At 46.3% G+C, this 19,050-nt stretch overlaps 1 protein-coding gene across 3 annotated transcripts in view; it reads left to right on the forward strand.

Annotated features, from left to right (window-relative positions):
• The first annotated feature begins 1,683 nt into the window (after positions 1-1,683).
• The window catches only part of LOC135901600 (ADP-ribosylhydrolase ARH3-like), a 22,202-nt gene continuing 4,835 nt past the window's right edge, over positions 1,684-19,050 (forward strand). Inside the window, exons 1-2 of one of the 3 annotated variants that reach the window (XM_065431439.1) lie at positions 1,684-1,842; positions 17,173-17,380. In XM_065431439.1, coding sequence (XP_065287511.1) covers positions 1,795-1,842; positions 17,173-17,380 — 256 coding nt within the window. In that variant the 5' untranslated portion in view covers positions 1,684-1,794. Of the gene's footprint in view, positions 1,843-8,323; positions 8,365-15,311; positions 15,516-17,172; positions 17,381-19,050 lie in introns of those variants that run through there. The other 2 variants (XM_065431441.1, XM_065431440.1) reach the window with 2 other exon arrangements.

The raw sequence follows: 19,050 nt of genomic DNA on the forward strand, positions 1-19,050 counted from the left end.
CGACCTGAAAAGACGCCTATGGTCACTCTGCGTCTATGGCTACTTTGCGCGTGAAATACCTATCTCATTTGCCTTCTTTTTTCCCTCGTCCCTTCTTCCCTGTGCAGGGTAGCCAACCGTACATCCGTCTGATTAACCTCCCTGCCTTTCCTCGTCTCTCTCTCTCTCTCTATGATCAGCCCCGCTCGACCGCGGCGTTTGACGAAAGGTAGTACTCTACATGTGCTTTTAGTTCACTCGCGTAATTTATGACGCATGCGCATATTAGCAAACGATATAAACCCACGGAAAGATCGCCAGCGCGAGGGCTTTCGGCAGTAGCAAGCGCAGCTGTGTTTCACAACCACTCGCAGGTATAAGCGATACCCACAGCAAAATTCAGTGAAATCAGCCCAGGTCGACTGTGGCATTATTTGTCTAAAAGCTGTGCTCTACATGTGTTCTTAGTTCCCCCACGCGATTTATGACGCATGTGCGTAGTAGCAAGCGATGCGAACTCCTAAGGAGCTTTGGCGGGTCATAATGATGATGATGATGGTAATGCAAAATTCGCTTTGGAATAATTTTTTAGTCTGTAGTTAAATGCCAGCACACTGAGTTGCTTACACTGTGACTTTATTTTCAAAATTTTCTCATATCGTTCTTAACTGTTTGCTGTGCCGCGTTTAGGCGGTGGGAGTTATGCAGCATAATAGATGGCCTTCAGAAAAAGTTAAATGTGATGCTAAACGCGTGGAGGCAGAGAAGCACTTCGGATGGCGCAGGTGCACGTGCCAGCCGTGAAGTGGCTGAAGAGGGCAGGACGGGGCACGTGCTTCGACCGATGCCAAGGCAGGCGTATTGCATTGCTAAATAGAGACTCCTCTCATCGGCGACGCCTGAGCTATGTACACGGCAGCGGTGTTCTCTGGGTATCCAACAGCTGCTTCCTCTCTGTCACTGTGTCTGTGACGTCATCGTCGGCTCGCGTGCTTTAATCCATGCGACCGCACAGGCACCGGCAGGCTGCAAACTCTTTGCTGGTAGCATGGAGGGAAGGAACAAAATAGGAGAGGTCCTGACGTCACGTTTTTGAAGCCGGCTATGCAGCCATGTTGGTGTGCCATCTCCCTTTGCGCCTCGTCAGCTCGCCGGAGCAGGTAGGCGCGAGCTTTGAACTTGAGTTGCTAAGAAACACCGATAGCGTGTGCTGCCGACGCGCGTCAGAACAAGGCTTACGCAACTCCTGTAACAGTTTCAGTAAAGCAGACGCGCTCCTGCTACAACGAAGATCCGCGCCGTAAGTACTTGTGTGTCTGTATTGCTGGCTGACACTCACATTCATAGACCCTAAACCCAATTTTCAAGCTTACACACCACGCTTCAAAGTCAGTTTGTCTCGCGAACAGAATGTGCTGCGAGAAAGACACGGGCCGAAAAATCTTATCTCACTTTTCAGAGGCCGAGAGTAGCAGCAAGAGCTTCGGGAGTGCGGTTGCTAGGGCAACGTTGACGTTTGGGGTACCAGTCCCAGTGCTCCTTTGCGAAAAACGGCACGTGACTTCCGCGAAATTTTCTCCAACACGCCCGTGCTGGCCGGGGCCTCTCTGCTTTCCTTCCTCCATGAGTGGGAGAGAGTGTGCACGTCACCACTCCATTGAGGGTCTGCGAAGAGTGTGGGTGACCTGGGAAACGTGAGCCGATAAGCGTCGTCGACTAGTGTGCCCCGCCGCGGATAGTGGGCCCAATAAAGCCGCCGCTCAGCTGCCCGGCCGTCGTGGTCGCGTACTCGCATCATCCCCGTTTTGCAGTGCCATGCCTTCACCGCGGAGAAGCTTTTTCGTTAGGAGCCTCCTGCGTCAGGTGAGCAGCCGGGCGTGCGAGCCAACTTTCCTCGCGTCTACAAGCGAGCGCCCTGTTGATGTGCGCGCGCAGAGCAGCACGCTCGTTTCATGTTTGCGCGCGCTCCATGCGTCCAGTGTGCGCTGCGACTTCCGGTTGCTTTCCGCTAACGGTGACGTATTTAGGAGACTTGATAGCTGGTTGGTTAGAATTCTGTCCAATGGGTTTAAGCACTGCGAGTACTTGTAGGACACAAGCAACAGAGGAACGCCGAAAAGCATATATCCCCGTCCTGTTTTCTCACTTTTGTCTTACGTGTATATATTCGCGTTATTTAGACTGGAGACAATTATATGATTCGCCACGCTCAGCGCCTGACGTGCATATTTTGGTACTACTGCAGTGAGTATTGTTAGACATCAAAGTGTTGTATTAGGAGCAGCATTATGTGAGTTTGCTCGAGAGAGCTGCTCTCTCGGTGACAGGGTACGAACCGTGGATGATGATACGACCCTGCTGGTACCGAGCCGAAGATTACCTTGAGCCAATATATTCGAAACTATGAATTAAGTCCGCTGTTTAAAGGGTGCTGTTCTAAGACCGGGCATTTTGTGCTTCTGTTCTGTTCTGCTGTAAATTGGTGGCTGGAGAGATATTGACAAAGGAAATACCCCGGCTACTCCATTACTCTTCTGTCTATACTAACATTTTTTTCAACTAATTTAAAGGAGGTAATCATAATCGATATACAGCAGCATGACATTATACACTGCTAGGCTGAAGCAAAAGAAAAAAAATTATCGCAGATACCATCATGGTTTTCAGTTTAACCGAAGCCGAATAGCTTATGCGGACCGCAGAAATCAAATGGGCACACTATTAATAGTTATGAAGTTTACTGCTCATGTTTGATAATGCTTGGCACAAATTATTGTAGATATGTTTCGGTAGATCGACGCCGTGACAGCGTGACGACGAATACGGTGCGGCGACGATGGAGACGATGACGGCGCGACGTTGACAAAGGCAGCATGACCATGATGACATGGTCCTCCGACTAACCGCTTTAGAATAATGGTGGCCCCATGCACTGTGGGATCGAGTCGGTCTAAGCGAAGCTGTGGCGAGACGGCAAGACGAAACGGCACATCTCGATAAGAGAAGCACAGCGGACTCCTGCGACGAATGAAACGCGCAACCATCGAGCTAGACGGCGGAGAAACGCAGCACAGCGCCACCAGCTACCGCAGCTTACAAAGTTTCGGACTTAGGTTGCTCCAGACGCCATAAAGGTCTCGCGTGACAGCACTTGCATGCGCCTGAAAGAGAGAGATCCACAGACTCTACAAGTCCTCACACATTTGTATTAGGTGCAGTATAGGTACAGGGACATGGTTGGAATCGTTTCGACGGCATGACAGACCAAATAGCGCGACCACCTGCCCCATCTTAGACACCTATATCCCCTCCGTCCGTTCCCCGCGCTCTCCACCAAGCACTGAAGTCTAGCCTCCGACGTCTAGACTTCAGTGTGTCTAGATGTGCGTCTGTGTGCTCCTGCTTGCGTAGCTTCTTAAGGTAGTGCTCTTCTCAGTCCTGCACGGTCTTACTCAGTGTGTCAAGATACATTTCGAAATGGGTCCTCAAGTAAAAACACATGACGATTTGCATTCATACTGGGCTTAGTGGCAGTAAAAATTACCTGTACAGGGTAGCTTTCCTCGATTATGTTAAACGCGTCTATATAAAGTCACAGTTAGCCAGGACAGTTACAGGCCAAGCCCAAGGTACTTGTCATGACCTTTGAAGATGTGTTCATGGCATGGAGACGCACTTCTCTGCATGTGCTTCCCTAATTGTCCCTGCTAATTGCTGATTGCCGACGCTATCAACTACCGTGTCTCTGTGTTAAATAGGGCGTACTATTCTGAGGCGGCTCTGTGACATTACCCCCTAGAAAAGACAACATGGCACAGATGACGCACACACTTGCTCTTACCCCGTTCTTCTATTCCGTGCCTGAATATTTTGATAGTTATTATTATTATTATTATTATTATTATTATTATTATTATTATTATTATTATTATTATTATTATTATTATTATACCCTGGAATTTTGAACATTGCCCCTGCGATCATCGGTCGATCTTCACCGCAATGCAACAACCTAACGCAATGGGCAGCATTTTTAAAGATATTTCAAAAGGGCGTCCGAATTTCAGCAAATTTCACTAAGCAACGTCGATAGGGTAAATTCTTCTAATAACACGCATATTTACGGCCCTTATTTGTTGCTTTCCTGCTGCGATAGAGCGGTATTTTAATCCTGGCCTAAAGACTGCTTTAACGCAGCAAGGACGCTACGACTAAGGGCCGTAAATGCGCATGTTAATAAAAAGGCATACCCCTCGGCGTTTCTAAAAGAAAGTTGTTGAAAATTTGGTGGCCTTTTAAAAAATATTTGTTTAATAGTGCTGACAATTGAGCTACGCTGGTGCACTGCGGTGAAGTTCGAAAGATAGCCTAAAGGGCAACGTCCGAAATTCTTAGACGTGTTATTATTATTATTATTATTATTATTGGTAGTAGTAGTAGTGGGGGTAGTGGTGGTGGTAGTGGTAGTAGTAGTAGTATTCAGCGCTTCTTGTGATTGTACTTTTGTCGGTTGTTTTGTATGTGACCTTTAGAAACATCTGAGCTAAAGGAGCAGTGAGGTATGTCAGAAAAGGACATGATTTTGACGGATAGGGGCATTTTAACTGTTACTGTCTTCATAACATCTCTTCTGTAGTGAGTGCCTTTTTGCTGAGCTTGGCTCTATTGTGCCGAAATCGAATTCCCGCGTTATTTAAACAACGAGAAAACTGATTTTCTGCTTGCGTGGACGAATAATAAGCAATAAGCACTTTTGTTTAGACGTTTCTTAGGTGTTATTTTTTAACGCGACAGCGTTAAGGAGCTCGTGTCGCAGAAAAGCCGGTGTCGTCGGTGTCGGCGTCGGTGGCGTTGGCCGTGAGCGATAAATCCCAGCAGGCACTTCATGAATAAAAAACAACTTGCAAGGTGGGCTGGGTGGGAATCGAACCAGGGTCTCCGAAGTGTGAGACGGAGACACTACCACTGAGCCACGAGTTCGATGCTTCAAAGCGGTACAAAAGCGCCTCTAGTGAATGCGGTGTTGCCTTAGAAACGAGCTGTTTTTAAGGCTCAGGCGTGCGTCGCTTGCTCAGGCGCACATTTCGTTGCCGCGCCGAACGCTGCGTTGCTCGACGCTCACCGCGTCCGATGCGGGGCGCGTAGTCGCTGCGCCGTAGCCCATTGTCTTACACCCCTTGGCGGGTCGACGGGAACGCTGTCGCTTTTCACTCTTGAAGGCGAAGCTTAAGCGTCCTCCAATTTTTGACCTACTTTTCTGAGAGAAGGAAGCTCTCTATAACATGCGTAAGTTCAAATTGTGCAGTGTCCTTAAAGTCCCTTCTGTGCTATGTTGGAGCTTTTCGGAACTTAGCTAGAAGACAAACATGCACTACATCTAAGGAATTACAGGCGTCTCTGTATCGCTGTAGGCATGTGTGTTTCGTTGTGTTTGCTAGACGCTGATTGCCTATACTGGCACGAGGACAAATTGACGTTAGAAATAAGAATCTCGGAGCTTTCATTACACTGTATGCATTACACACTGCGTGGTGCATAAAGGAGAGGCAGATGACGTACAGTGACGAGCTGAGGGACTAGGTCCATAAAGTAAAACATACTTCCTGTGACGTGTCGATGAACTTAATGCTGTTTACTCTATCTAAATTTCGAGGTCTATAAAATCGCGGCAATGGAACCATCATCCCCTATCTGTCGAGAGAAAGAAACGGCAACACACAGGTGTCAAGTTACACGATGCCCTGCGGTTGCATAAATACATTAAGAAATTACTGGAAAGACGGATTTTTTTTCCCGGAGCTGCAGTTCCCACTGCATTGGCCGGTAAATGTGTGTGATTGCTGTAGTGAATTTTAACCAATTTATGCGCAATGCTTGAAACAACAAGGTGTAGGTGTACGTGCACAGTATTTTTCATTATTTATGCCGCATATAAGTACAGACTAAAGCTTACATATTGGTAACAAATATCTGCGTTTGAAGCGTGAAATTCGCGCCGTTTTTCTAGATTCTAATTCATTTCGCGCGTGAATAATATTATTGGTGTTACTTAAACCACCTCGTGTCAGTAGGCCGTGTGCAATCTCGGATAAGGGCAACAAGCAGATGACATAACGGAAGCATCCATGAATTTGAAATCCCGTACCGACACAACCGCAAGTTTCGGTCACTATAGTGGTGCAAAGGCACACACACTTTAGGCGGTTGAGTTGAGTTTATAAATAACAAAGAAATAGTAATACCTGCACAGAATCCGATTTTCCTCATAATGGACGGCACTTGTATGTGTACTGTATTTCTTTATTAGTTGGCTCATGCTAAGCAAAGCGATTAACGTTCCTTGATCGAAATTTATCATAGGAAATGATAAGACTATTATTGCTGCAAATTACAACAACAACAACAACAACAACAACACTTAAGCATAAATCCCATGCAACGATTTTGGGCGCGACAGCGACAAGCGATGCAAGGGAGATGGCTGTCGCGATCGCTCGTCGCCTACAAGTCGTACGCCATGCGAACAACGACTTTGAGCGACGTCTCCCCGGTGTTGTCGGTATGAGGGCAGCAAACACGCGTCGAAACTGGGGCAACGCGTGCTTGGGTAATTTAAGCTCATGTGTCTTAGTGTAAAAATCAGCATAAAATATTTCTGAAGGTCTTGCAGTAAATAGGCTCTTATCCTTGCACGTATAAAAACTCAATCGTTTGCTCGTTCCGTGCGACAATCGGTAGTACTTGAGTGATGTACATCCAGTTCCCGATTCGCACTATTGGTTAGTCGCTCATAGTAATTCCGGGCGACGAACGACGAGTTCTATATTTCCAGAACCGAGCGATCGAGCGACGACACCGAGCGATCTGTTCAAGCGACGGCCCGTTTCGTCACTCGTCGCCGTCGCGCACAAGATCGCTTTCATCGCGTTTGTCCTTTCGGCGCCGACTGGTCACAATAGTGTAGCCTGTGGAATCAATTACAGGGATGACTCTTGTGCTCTCGGCCCTACAAAGGCGCTACAAAGGAGGAGATGCAGTTAATCCGCACGAGTGCTGCGTTCAGGCAGGCGGACGTTAAGTTCACGCCGTATAGAACGGACCGCTCTCGTCTTCACGAGCGTTTTATTAAAGACAAAAAGCTTGCGCCTGCCGCTTCAGTGACCAAGTTCTCGGCAATTTTTGGCCAATGAGAGACAGAGAGAGAATAAACTTTATTCAGAAGCGCATGCGAGTCAACCGAGCGTGGGTAGCTCCTCCGCCTTGCAGTTGGTGGTGCCTTCAGTCCTGGAGTCCTGCAGCGGCCTTCTCAGCCCTTCTCGCTCGGTCGGCCAGTTGGAGCTGGTTCACCGAGTCAGAGCTGGACAACGCTGCCGGGACGTGTTATGAGTGTGTGCTCGGGTGTGCTTTGCGCGTGCCCATAGAATGTGGTAAAGCGCTGCGCATTTATCACAGTGGGGGAATTTATGAGAGTATAGTACAGGTACAGACTCAAATGTGGATATGTGTTTGTTTGTAGTTTCCACTATACAACGGCTTCCTCTCGCGTGGCAGTGAGAGACGTCTCCTCAGACTGAATCGGTCGTCGACCCTTAGCGCGCGCTGAGGACTTCAGATCAAGGGCATGCAGATTGCCGTCGAAGCGTGCATTTCGCTGCCAAGCTACACGCGTGGTTCTTATATAGCAAACGACTGCATTCGATTTTCATCAGATGGTGAAATTGGTTGACTGGATACCACTCGCAGCGATTGACTTTAAAGAGGACCTGGTTAGGCTCAGTGATGTGACGTCACGCACTCTTCGGACTGCCTCGGCAATCGCCTTTTGCTTAAGAGATGCTCAATGACTATTGGATCTCGGCTACACCGCGTTTAACTCACAATTCCATCCCAACAGCAAGGCGTATTATTTTTCACGCTATTTCCCAAGCGTCAGTTATCGGAAATACCATTGCCCGTCACGCGTCGTGGGAAATCAAAACAACTTGCGAAACAGCACTCTTAGTATATCAGCTGTTAACAGGCGATGTATGATGACTGTTGTTTCAGACGCTTTTACTATCATGGCGGCACAGTATGTTCGCAACTGCTGAAACACAAGAAAAGAAAAGCTCAACTTAGCTCTGCTATTGTGTTCGGAAATGAAAGCCGTCTTATCTCGCGACGTGAGACGATGCAGCTGTCTCTATTATACGGGTACGTTGATGAATGAATGAGTAGAGATGCGCTCGCCCAAAGCCATTTGAACTATCCGCTTCGCGAAGTGCGGCTTTGAAGTGCGACGTATGTGCGTCTGATGAACACAAACTACAAAAGTTTTTTTTTTTTTTTTATTGGGAGAAGGATGAGGAAGAGGAGGGACAACGGCGAACCGTAATTGAATTCGAGGTAAGCAGAGATGAATCATTGTAAGGCACATGAGATGCAATAGCAAGCCTTATTATTTTTTGATGACAAATAAGCTGCTGGCAAGCAGAATAAAGGACGCGCTCTATGCCGAAAAAAATTCCATATAATTAGTTTTCGAGGTTCTCAGTTTAAACCGAAGGCATCTAAAAATGCCTCCGAATTTATTTTTGTTAATTCGATGTTAATTAAAAGGTCAGTGTTCCAGAATAGCTTCGCAGTGATATAGAGGTGAGTGAGTGAGTGAAACAACTTTATTTGCTCCACTATAGACGTAAGCAAACTCAACGGCACCTGGCTAGGCCCACTCGGGGACCATCAGGTGAAACCTGACGGCCCTCTCGCGAGCCCTCTGGACTGCCAAGATTTGGGAGGTCTGATCCTGCGCCCTAATTAGCCTGCGCAGCGGCAGGCATTTGGTGCTCATTTACGTAAAGCGAGAGAAATGCACTTGGGTTAATTAGAGAACTGTGAGAAATTATCGGCTTATTCTGATCACGGATGTGCGAAGCAATGCGGGAACTCTCGGCACCCTCCAGCTGCGTTTAGCAATTCTCTAGTTGAACAGCTTAGCGCATTAGTCATCGCGTGGCCACTCGGCAATGCTTTTCTGCTCGCTTTAAGAACATTACTTCACTGTTGGCTGCACGGATACTACGCACGACGGTTGCGCATGACTGATTCTGGTGCGCATCGCTGTATAATCGCGCCCGTTTCGTTGTATAGCGAACATGGCGCCCACATTCTGCTCTTAACATGGCCGCGTTGCGGGAGCGTCATAGGACGACCGACGGATAGCGGGCGGCATCTGTGACGAGCCTGGTGCAGTTCGCCAAGGCATTGCTGAGGTGTCGGTCAATCATAAGATCGATGTTGCCTCAGGGGCGACTCCATGCATTACTACGCAACTCTTAAACCTATCACTTCGTTGCAGATTTGACAATGAAGCTTCTAACAGCCGCGGCGGCCGCATTTCGATGGGGGCGTAATGTAAAAACGCCCGTCTTCCGTCCACCGGGGCCACGTTTGAGAACCCCACGTGGTCAAAATTACTTCGGAGTCCCCCGGCTACGGCGTGCCTCATAATCAGATCGTGGTTTTGGCGCGTACAACCCCAGAAGTTTTGTTAAACGTCTAATGTGCGTGTATATATATATATATATATATATATATATATATATATATATATATATATATATATATATATATATATATATATATATATATATATATATACATACTTCCGAATTTATTTTTGTTATTTCGATTTTAATTAAAAGGTCAGTGTTCCAGAATAGCTTCGCAGTGAAACAGAGATGAGTGAGTGAGTGAAACAACTTTATTTGGTCCACTATAGACGTAAGACTATATAGACTATATTATATATACATATATATATATATACATATATATATATATATATATATATATATATATATATATATATATATATATATATATGCAAGCTTTTTCTACAGCAGGAAGAGAAACTATGCAGTGGAATGACGTGGAAAAACAGGCGCGACGGCATCAAGAAGAATAGTTAACAAAAGCGCAGCGAAGGTGCCGTCGGTGATTATGCATGTAAAGCAGGTCGCAGTTTCCCTTAGTTTGACGGGCACGAATAACCTTGTGGGTGCAGTTAGCTCAATCACGGGAAGCTCCGCTAGCAACGAGTTACTTCAAGGCAAAATATTACTAGGGGCAAAGTTTGACATTTTTTTTTTTTGCTAGCGTAATATCGAAAGATAAAGTCAAAATAGCAAAATACAAACGTTTTCTTGTTTTTGTTTTTGCGAACCCAGAGTATGAACTATTCGACACTCTCCGTTTCAGTATTACTCTTGTTTAAAAAAAGGCTGGGTGTCATTATCACAGCCCTTGGAAATCGGGGCCTGTCGTTGGGGAAATTCTGCGATATGAAAATCCGGGGTGCACTGGTAATTTTTTATTGTCCAAGATGTTTTCGGAAAGCTGACCAGAATAATGTCTTCTCACCAGAGACGGTCTTCCGGAAAGGCTGCTGTTGCTGCGCTGCTGTGGGGGCCATCACAGTAATAACACGTTGTTCTATCTCGGAGTGTAGACAGTTATTTCACACAGAGAAACGCCTCGCACCATCCTCTTCCACGCATGCCAGGGAACTCTAAATAAAGTGGCGGCATGTGCACGGTCAGGATTAGCCGATCATTTGAACTCTGGCAGGGCGTCAAATCTTCGAGAAGCGAGCAGACGCTCACAGCGATATCTGGGAAGGAGGTCTGACTTGTTTATCTTTCTCATTTGCGGCGCGTCAGCGACCTCGCCATGGACGTCCATTGCGGCGGGTTCACTGATACGCGGTTTTACTCCACTTTTCTTTGACCTTCAAACGTGGACGCAAGTGGAGAACCATATACCGCGGCCTTTGTATCGCTAACCCCGCACCCCGTCAGCCTACGATTGCTTTTGAGAAAACCAGTGCGCGGGTTCCCCGTCACGTGCAGATTGCGTCAGCAGCCTGCCGATAGTGTATTCGCGCGAGCATACTACATGCATGTGCGATAAAGCGATAGCTCTGTGGGACGAAAACACACCCTTGAACGGGGAGAATTCCTGCGCGACCCCGTGCAGATTACGAACCGTCCTTGCGACACCGGTGGCGCCACTGGTGTTCGCCGTGCTCACGTCCCGGCTGCCCTGTTCCTCCTCGCCGCTACCACTCGAACGCGCGCGCGTATGATACGGTGTCACCGGCGTCGCGTGCCGCGTGCAGCCCTGCGAGCAGACAGCAGCGCGCGACCGCACAACGCCCGTGCTTTTTTTTTTTGCGCTACTTTCCTCGTCGTTTTACTTTGTTTTGTCGCGGACGGCACTTTCGGCCGGACAACTCCATTGCAGTCGACCTTCTGCCGCAATAGTAATGGGCTGTAGGATTATCCATAAGGCGTACACCACCAGAAGTGTCAGCCATACAGTTTCACGCTAAAATTACTACTGAGTAAATCAATCCGGTGCAAGTGCGTCAACTACTACGAGGATCATGGGTGCAGCCGCATGGATTATTTTCGGCGATTTCGGCACGACTTCGTTGAGAAAATACATTGCCGCTTCTTTATTGTTGTTTCAGTGCTGTGTGATTCTATCGCAACGTTTCTTTATCCTAGTGAAGCGTTGTCCACTGACAGGTACACTTTATCGTACGATATCCGTCATGGCACCAAAGCACGAGGGTCGCTTAAGCCTATAGATCACATTTGAAGAGCAACAAAAACCCCTGCGTATATTATATTGGGATACTCTAAACACCTACTGTTTTCTGTAGTGTTCTGAAGACAGTCTAATGCTTGAAATTAGAGGCTAAACGACGGCAATCGTTCCCATATAACGAATTTTTAATAAGAACTATGCTTCAAGAAAACTAAATAGAAGAGGACACAAAAGTAGTTGCAAGCAACAAGGAAGAGAAAGACAGAGAAAGAAAAGCAAAGGAAAAGCAGGGAGGTTAACCCGAGGCTATCTCCCGTTGGCTACCCTTTGCCGGAGAATGGGAAGAGCGGTGCTAGTGATGAGAGGAAAGTAAAATAAATAATAAAGAAAATAAATAATAATACAAAACTGTCTCTGTGGGCGCTGTCACACAGTGTGCGAAGGCGCCGCATAGTCATACGCAGTCTCAATGTGCCACTATAAGACAGTGAACGTCACGCAGTACGCAGTCACAACTTGTCACACAGTCCAGTGTCTCTTAAGTAACGCAGCAGCGCTTTTGTAGTGACTCGTGTCCGTGTAGGCCACTTCCCAAAATGTTTACTTTCCGCGAGTGGGCGCCTGTACAGCTGGTCTAGAGTGGCTGAAAGCCTCGCCCTTTGCGGGTTGAAACGAGAAGACTCGCAAAGGAGGTGCGGGATCGTTTCTATGCGCCCTCGGAAGTCACAAAATGGGCTATTTTCCATTCAAATTATGAAACAGTTTGCATTTGGCAACGCTACTCCAAGCCATAGACGGGCTGGAAGGGTGTAGTCACGTCATGGGAAGTTTACGTAAATTCATATACCATAGACCATCCCTCCCGTGTTGCTTTCAACCGCTATGCAAGAGCTCCATACAGACGCTAGCCATGATATTGCCCTCTGGTAAGTAATCTGTACAAAATGCCGATGAATCTCTGGTATTCTGTTTAATATCTACGCAATAACAAGAAAGTGTGAAACTCATTGCTGTTACGAGACTGTATGTTTGTTAATTGGGTATTTGGTGGTTCCTTTCTTACTATTACTCTCACCTGTCCGTTTCATTCTGTGCACGTCGGCGTGCAGGGAAGAACAGTCAAGCGTTTACAAAAAGGGTGCGCATAGCCTCAATGCACGATAACTAATGGTCGAATCAAGACAAAACTTCGCCGTGTTACGCAAGGCATTGTGTCTCACCGGAAGGCGAAATTATGAACGTCTGAGTTAACCATGTCTCTCTTGCTGCAAATCGCACTGCTTTTCACGTTTGGAATGGTTGATGTAAAAGAACTAAAGGGCGAATCGGACGGAATATCGAAGGAATAAAGCGGGTGCGTTGAAAAACTTACTGGAGACGGTACAGAGATGGGGGCGGGAAAGTTAAGGAAGTCACACTAAATTATGAAAGTCGCACTATGTTTTACCAGGCCGCGTAGATCACAGAATGACTATACCGATAGGAGCATAAAAACTGAAAAGCAGACAGGAATGAAATTTGACGAGAATAGGGAGCAAACAGCAAAGCATCCGCGGGGGAACTTTCAAAACGCTAGGTTAATTATAACGAGAAGAAGGGGAACGAGGAGCCCGATCTTCTTTTGTCACAACCATATTAACGCAACAGATAATCAAGACGAAGAAAGCATAGGCAAAATTATTTGCCGTGTCAAATTATAAGCCAAAGAGAAATGATAGTGGACGAAAAAACAACTTGTCGCCTGTGGTGGCCGAACCCACAATCTCTACATAAGAAATGTACAGAGTGCTGCAGAACCCTGTGTATATAGAACGCTGTACAAAGCGATGAAGTTAATTGAAAGTTTATCTCAATAATTATGGGGGAATAAAGGTAAAATAAATTATGTTTAATGAATTAGGTAAATAAGTATATAAGTACAAATTGGAGAACAAAGATTTAGAGGGGAAACATTGCACTTTGCATCGTTGAATGACTCTACGCGACGACATGGACACTGAAAATGGCTTTGCCTAATTGGAAACGTTAAATTAAACGCGTTAATCAGAGTGGGGTGCCCTCAGACGCGGTGCTAGTGGATGGCCTCACATGAGCAGAGCGGGTTTCGAGAAATAAACAGCGCTTAGAGGGCGTGGTGCCTTAAGCTGCCATAATAATCTCTGGCGGGAAAGTGTGACAGCGTCGCTAATCTTTGATCAACGATTCTGCAAAGTCATATATAGGTGTGCTGAGAATTTTAGTGACGGCTGCACGAGTACAGTGTCGTAACATTTGCGTAGCATAAATGTAACAAAAATTGCAAGGCGAAGAAACCGCTCTGTGCGTTCTGTGCTGCGAAAGGTTCTTTGCTACCGCCTGCCCTTCGAAATTGAAGGGCAGGCCTTCGCACCACTCTCAACCAGCTAGATGGAAGACCTTTCTCGTTGAACAAGATTCGTGGACTATGACTTCGTATATCGCAGCTGTAGAAGGCCACGAAAGGGGCGCTGCTGCGTTTTCTTGAGGTTGCCGGACTGAGTGACCATCTGTGATACACAGCTGAGAATTTTCACCACGTCGGCGACATCAGCACGGGACTTTCCTTTCCTTCTCTCGATGTTTTGATGAAAATTGCCTTTATTTTTTTCACGCAACAAAATTCCGTAAGAACCACAGACGGAAAGCTACAGAAGTGTAGCTTGAGTGCGCCTGAGGCCCCTTTGCCCAGTGCAGGATATGTAACCCGGCTCAGCCCACAGTCGTGGCCGTGTGTGACCAAGGCACTGCTGCTCCTTCAGAACTGGCACGTCCGTGCCATATTCCCCTCTTCCCCACTCTTTCCCTCTTTAATTTCTCCAGCCCTATGCAGCTGATAGACAGTTACTGCTCTGCATTTTACCCCACTTTTCACTCCCCAACCTTTAATTTCATCTCTCGGTCCTGGATAACCTCCCTGCCTTTCATTTATCCTGTTCTGTCTGTCTCTCTCTCTCTCTCTTGAATGCGACTCGTTGATAGAAGGCAATACGGAAAGTAGTTTGCCCTGCGAATGAAGCTTGCTGTCCATCACCATGCTGGTTGCTACAGATACATCTTTCATTTCCCTTACCCTCCCCCCAATGCAGGGTAGCAAACCAGAATCGTATCCGGTTAACCTCCCTGCCTTTCCCATCCCGTTTCTCTGAGCGCCACTGTGAGGCACATTCCGTATGCAGGAACGAAGGAAATAAAATCTCTAATATTAGCAAAGCTCCAATGCGTTACCGCAGCATAATACGTGAGGGAGATGTGTTGTTTTGTTTGTAATCATCAAGGCTACCCATGTGAATGCCCGTGGCTGCTTATCACTTGTAGTCTATTTGAAAGGTATTCTGAATACACTGAAAAACGTCAAAGGTTGGCCGCAACGCTTAAGTCGCGCCAGTAAAGGCAGCAGCCTTTCGTGTCATTGCATTCTATTGTTGCTTTGATTTCTTTTGAGGCCCTATTGCAGGATAACGGCCCAGTACCCACGTTAGCTGAGCACCTATAAGGTCGACGTTCCGTCCGAAACGATGCGTGCGTCGGTATGCAGGGCGGAGTGCGTTGTCGCTACGCCTCCGCCATTACGCCTGTAGCCAGCTGCGCTCTACCTGCCATACCTACGATACGTTTAGTGACGCGTCGTTTCCCTTTGTTGCCGAAGAGAGATCGCGCCCTTTCAGGCGTGACTCATCGGTGGAGGTCACGTGCGACGCGGCAGCGGTGGTCGTCGAGGGCGCGCTTGGCTTCGCGTGTCGCAACTCTTGGCGTCAGACAGGATAACGTCGGCTCGCGATAGCGGCGATGCGCTCGCTTGCACTGCGCGGACCGCTGTCGCCTGGAAACGTGTACCAGGAATAGTTGTGAAGAGCGCCACTCCCACCGCGGCGCCGTATCTTCCTCTACTCGAGAGCGCGCTCAGGAGTGCTCGTGTTATTGCAGCTGTAAGTAGCGATCGTGCTCTTTGTGCCGAGTTTCGCACGCGGGACTGCTTGTGTATACTGCAACGCGCCAACGGAGCTTTTACTGTCGGCGTCAGCGGCACCTGTTGCTCGGGCGGGCTAAGCTGCGCGGCCGCGAGCTGCCCCCGTGGTCGTGCTTTACAAGCAGCAGCTGCCTTCTCTGTGTTTCACGGGGCACTGTCATTTCGTTTTTTTTTCTTTTCGTTTGAGCACTGATAAGAGTTGTGCAGCTATATACGCGCGTAGGGGGTAAAGTACAGTCTGCGGCGTTCGCACAAATCTGGCAGTCGCGCTGCAATAATTAAATGACCGCTCTTTCTGTCTTATTATTATTATTCTTTTTTTTGTTATCATGTGGGCCCTGCAAGTGCCGCTCATTGCTAAAGGTCATTGCGTAAAGCGTGTAAAATTTCGTCATTCTTTTACCTAGCCGCTGTTGATATTGTTGAGACCTTTTGTTTACTGCTTCGGTCGCTCATCTTATGACGGGAAGTGTAAGGCGCAGCAACCGTTTGCTGGACACGAGATGTTAGGGGCACAACTATCGGTTTTAACTTCGAAAAGAAAAAAAAATGCCCCAATATTTTAACGGGCACGTAATTATTGTTTCGTGAGGAAAGCACAGTTTTCACATTGGTGATTCTTGCTGGCTCTACTGTCCATTATGAAACATTTCTTAATCGTCCCTCCGCAAAATCAATTCATCCGAATCAGTTGTGGCTAGCAACAGTCTCATGTCAACAACGACAGCTTCAGTGTTGATTCAGAGATGGTCATGGTGCCCAGATGCGTTAAACCGAAGGAGCTGCAACATAGGTGAAGCACGTCTTCATTTGTACAAAACACTTGCAGGTTATTCAGCCATTCCGCTGGTTATGGTTTCCACATATACTTTAAAAAAAAGCGGTGTTTACGTGCTCGGTCGTACTATTTCGGTAGTCTCGAATTCTAAAAGTGTTATCGTTGATAAGGCTTGGAGCCATAATAAGGCCCCCTTGAGTAGGCGTTGTTATAAATGGTTGTTATAATAGAATGCTGAAAGTAAAAGTTTCATACTTTATATGTGTTCGTCCGGAGAAAGCGATTTTTATTTTAGTTTACTTTTCAGTGCAATCGGTACCATCTAGAAATGAATCTGGCAGTCAGCTTTTGATATTCTTCATTACTAGGCTGGAGATTACCTCCTAAAAAGAACGCTCCTGCACTCTGTGTCATATTGCATCAAAAGGCATTCACACTTTGTCAGGAATTCATTTGCAGTCATGAAATGCCCCTGGGCATCTGTTCTTTTTATTTCTTTTTAGGTTGCCAAAATTAACTGCAGACTTCAGCTCTGCACGTTGTTTTTAGTGTCAACCGTTTCATGCGTGATAAAATCACCGTATACAGCTCATAACTTCTAAGAGCAACGGTGGAGCGTGTGTTCTGGTAGTGTTTCGGATATATTTACAAAAGCACACTTATCTTAGCGCAGTTAGTTGCGACCGTATAGAGGGCATCGCGACTAAGGATTGTTTTCAGATCATGGATTGACTAAGGGGTAGTTCAAATAGCTTGCGAGTCTTAAAGAAAATGAACGCGGGATGAGACTGTAGCTTTGAGCCCTCAATAACGATCTCAATTCCTTGCTCTGCTGCAGCACGCCAGAATGTCCACTGACACGACCCTGGTGGAAAAGTTCGAGGGCTGCCTAGTGGGCGCTCTCCTGGGTGACTGCGTGGGTGCCCCCTTCGAGACGGATTTCACGAGCAGTAATTTTCCGACGCAGCAGACCTTCTTCCAGAATCTGCTGAAACACACCGTAGTGCCCGGTCCCAGCGCTGGCCGCAACTTCCGCCCTTCCAAGGGTAAGTTATATCGCACTCTAAGAGTTTCATAGTTAAGCGTGCCAACCGGCTTAATTGAGGTCGGGTGGCGAAAATAAAGCAGAACAAAGACAGGGTACAAGACAGAGTCGGTCTGTGAAAAAAACAACAACAATTCTGATGAGCATCGAATGCAAGCAATGCAAATAGTTTATATGAAGTGGTCTACAGTGAGCAAGAAAGGAAGCCTTTCCTCGTTTGGCCACTATCAATCACTTCTCAGTAGGGGTGTGCGAATATTCGAAATTTCGAATACGAATCGAATATTTTCTTTATTCGAAGCGTATTCGATTCGAGGAATGCATATTCGGAAATTTTCGAATATTCGAGGACGGCCGAATAATAGTAGAAACGGAGAATATTCGGACAGACTGTGAATAATTGAGCAATTAACGAATTATATGCTTGCTATGCATTCTCCTAAGAACATGTTTGTTCACAAAGAACTTCGCATGATCCGCTTATTATCTGTAGGCTCTGTTGCAGTGTATCTGCATAACGCCCGTGAGACATGATCAGTATTGGTTTCTTTTTTACCCAGCTTTATTCCAGGACTTTTTCATAACGATATATGACGTACTTTCGTGTTCTGTAAGTATACGCAATAAAATAAGTAGTGAACATATATATATATATATATATATATATATATATATATATATATATATATATATATATATATATATATATATATATATATATATATATATATATATATGTTTGTGTGTGTGTGGGGGGGGTGCTTTAAATATGTATATATGTAAAATATGAGTCTATGGAATGCTTTTGACGATCTAATGATGAGCAGGGAGAAGGCACATTCGACATCTGGCCCTCAGAAGGAAGTTACAGCCTATGCGAAAAAGCCTCTTTTGGAAAGGGGCAAGGATCACTGTGAGTGGTGGCAGTCATTGGCCGCGTCAAGTACCCGCTTTTTAGTGTACTCGCCCAGAAGTATTTGGCCATCCCTGCCACCTTCCTAGTGAAAGAGGCTTTTCTATGGGTGGAAATGTTGTCACAATGCATAGAGGGCGCCTACTTTCTGAACATGTTAAGCAGTTAATTTTCCTTTACAATAACCTGTAACAAGGATATTACCTGACTGAGAGCATTACCTGACATTACCTGAGTGCATTACCTATAATGAGTGCCTCTCTCACCTGAAGCAGCCTTGTATAATGCAATATTATTCTTAAAAGGGTAATAAAGCTATTGTAACCTCGTTTTGAACTTTTTAATACTACACACATATTCGATATTCGATTCGATATTCGAAGACAGTTTTTTGCCTTATTCGTATTCGATTCGTATTCGAAAATTTCGATATTCGCACACCCCTACTTCTCAGAATGAAGTATCATTCCTCCAGTTGCTTTTATCTGTCATGTAATATTGCTGAAAAGACAAGGGCACAGTGCAGAAATGTAAAGGTCGCGAAGTTATACCCTGTAAACCTGTCAAAAATCCTGCTTTTGGATCTGCTCAGTGCCATCATTTTTGCTAAGAAATATTCCACTTGCCTTAAATGTTCGCCTGTGTGAGCTTCTTACTGGCACTGAGCGCAGTGTAGGTTTGGTCCTCGAATCCCTTTGAGCCGCTCACAGTACACTCACGGACCCCCCTTGAGGGCAATTTTTGTTTATTTCATGTGC

Source organism: Dermacentor albipictus, chromosome 1 (assembly GCF_038994185.2).
Source record: "Dermacentor albipictus isolate Rhodes 1998 colony chromosome 1, USDA_Dalb.pri_finalv2, whole genome shotgun sequence".
NCBI classification, from domain to species: Eukaryota; Metazoa; Arthropoda; class Arachnida; order Ixodida; family Ixodidae; genus Dermacentor; species Dermacentor albipictus.